At 53.6% G+C, this 1,546-nt stretch overlaps 1 protein-coding gene across 1 annotated transcript in view; it reads left to right on the top strand.

Annotated features, from left to right (window-relative positions):
• Window positions 1–1,546, top strand: part of MOV10L1 (Mov10 like RNA helicase 1) — a 102,949-nt gene that overhangs the window by 17,467 nt on the left and 83,936 nt on the right. The window contains exon 6 of the mRNA XM_023734521.1: window positions 169–261. Within this exon, the coding sequence (XP_023590289.1) occupies window positions 169–261 (93 nt within the window). The remainder of the gene's footprint in view (window positions 1–168; window positions 262–1,546) is intronic.

Below are 1,546 nucleotides of genomic sequence, written 5' to 3' on the forward strand. Positions count from 1 at the left end.
TCATGGCAATGCCTGTACCATCTGCTGGCCTTGTGGGGAGGGAGGCAGATCTGTGGGATGGCCTGGAGCCCCACGCCTCTGAAGGAAGCGCCATGTCACTGCATGCACACGCCTGACTGTTCTCTGTAGGCCAGACATGCTTGAAAAAGCCACAGCAGTCGAGTGATGGCCCCTGGTGGATGCGAGCCAGAGGGCTCCTGGGGCGGCAGAGGCCCCTCACAGACCCTCAGAGAGAACACACTGGCAGTCTGAGGCCTCGCGGTGGGTGTTCACTGGAATGACTTAGAGATATTATCTCCAATTCTGGATCCTGTTGCCCTAGCCTACGTATTTTTTCGCAGCACGAACTACCCTTTAACGTACTACATGATGTACAAATTTATTATGCTTTATTGTGCATCTCCGCTCCCTCTTCCCAGCCTGGGATGGCAGCCCTTCAAGACCAGGGCCCCTGACACAGTGCCTGCTCGTAGTGTGTGGACAGCGTGGCCATTGCGCTGAGCCGGGTGTGACCAGCAGTGGTGCTCCCTGGCTGTGGTCGTGGCTCCTGGGGTGCCAGCCTCACCGATGCCGCCTCAGGGCAGGCCCAGAGCCCCTGGAGAGGGCCAGTTATCCCTGGGTGGGTGACTAGCATCCCACAGGTGGACCCTTCCTTGTCCTCCTTGCAGGCTCTGAGCTAACCTCAAATCCTGTTACCTCAGATTCCTCCACAATCCCCTAGTCAGAGTGAGGCTTTATGGGGCAAGTGGAAGAAGGGCGTTTGTTCTTAGTTGAATTTCCAGGCCCAGTGGACTCCCGCCGCCTCCGCTGCTGCGGTTAGCTCCCCTCCCGAGTTTGTGAGGGAGGCAGCCATCTGTGCACTCAGCACACGCTTCACATGTGCCCCTGAGCAAAGGCTCCAGTGTCCACCCTAGAGGAGCTTGTGTCCTTGTCCTCTCACCCAGGCTTCCCAGCGAGCTCCCCACACTCCACAGCTTCGGTCCCCGGTGCACGCTGGGGACTCTGGACTCCTCTCTTCTAGCCTGAGACCCCTCTTCTTCACTCTGGAAACTCTACTCTTGGGTGGGCTGAGCCAGAACCTGCGGGCCATTCTTTTTTTTTTTTTCCCTGCTTCAATTTTTTTTAATTGTACTTTAAGTGAAAGTTTACAATTCAAGTTAGTCTCTTGTACAAAAATTTATACATACATTGTTATGTGACCCCAATTGCTCTCCCTATAATGTGACAGCACCCTCTTCCTTTCCACCCCTAATTTCCGAAGTCCATTCAACCAGCTCCTAACCCTCTCTGCCTTCTCATCTCACCTCCAGACAGGAGCTGCCCATTTAGTCTCATGAAAGGACAAGTATCATTTTATGTCCCGTAGTCCAGTCTAATCTTTGTCTGAAGAGTTGGCCTTGGGAATGGTTTTAGTTCTGGGTTGACAGAGTGTCTGGGAGCCATGCTTTCTGGCATTTCTCCAGTCTCAGACCATTAAGTCTGGTCTTCTTACTAGAATTTGAGTTCTGCACCCCACTTTCCTCCTGCTCCATCAGGGACTCTCTGT

Source organism: Trichechus manatus, unplaced genomic scaffold, assembly GCF_000243295.1.
Source record: "Trichechus manatus latirostris isolate Lorelei unplaced genomic scaffold, TriManLat1.0 scaffold00069, whole genome shotgun sequence".
In the NCBI taxonomy this organism is placed as follows: Eukaryota; Metazoa; Chordata; class Mammalia; order Sirenia; family Trichechidae; genus Trichechus; species Trichechus manatus.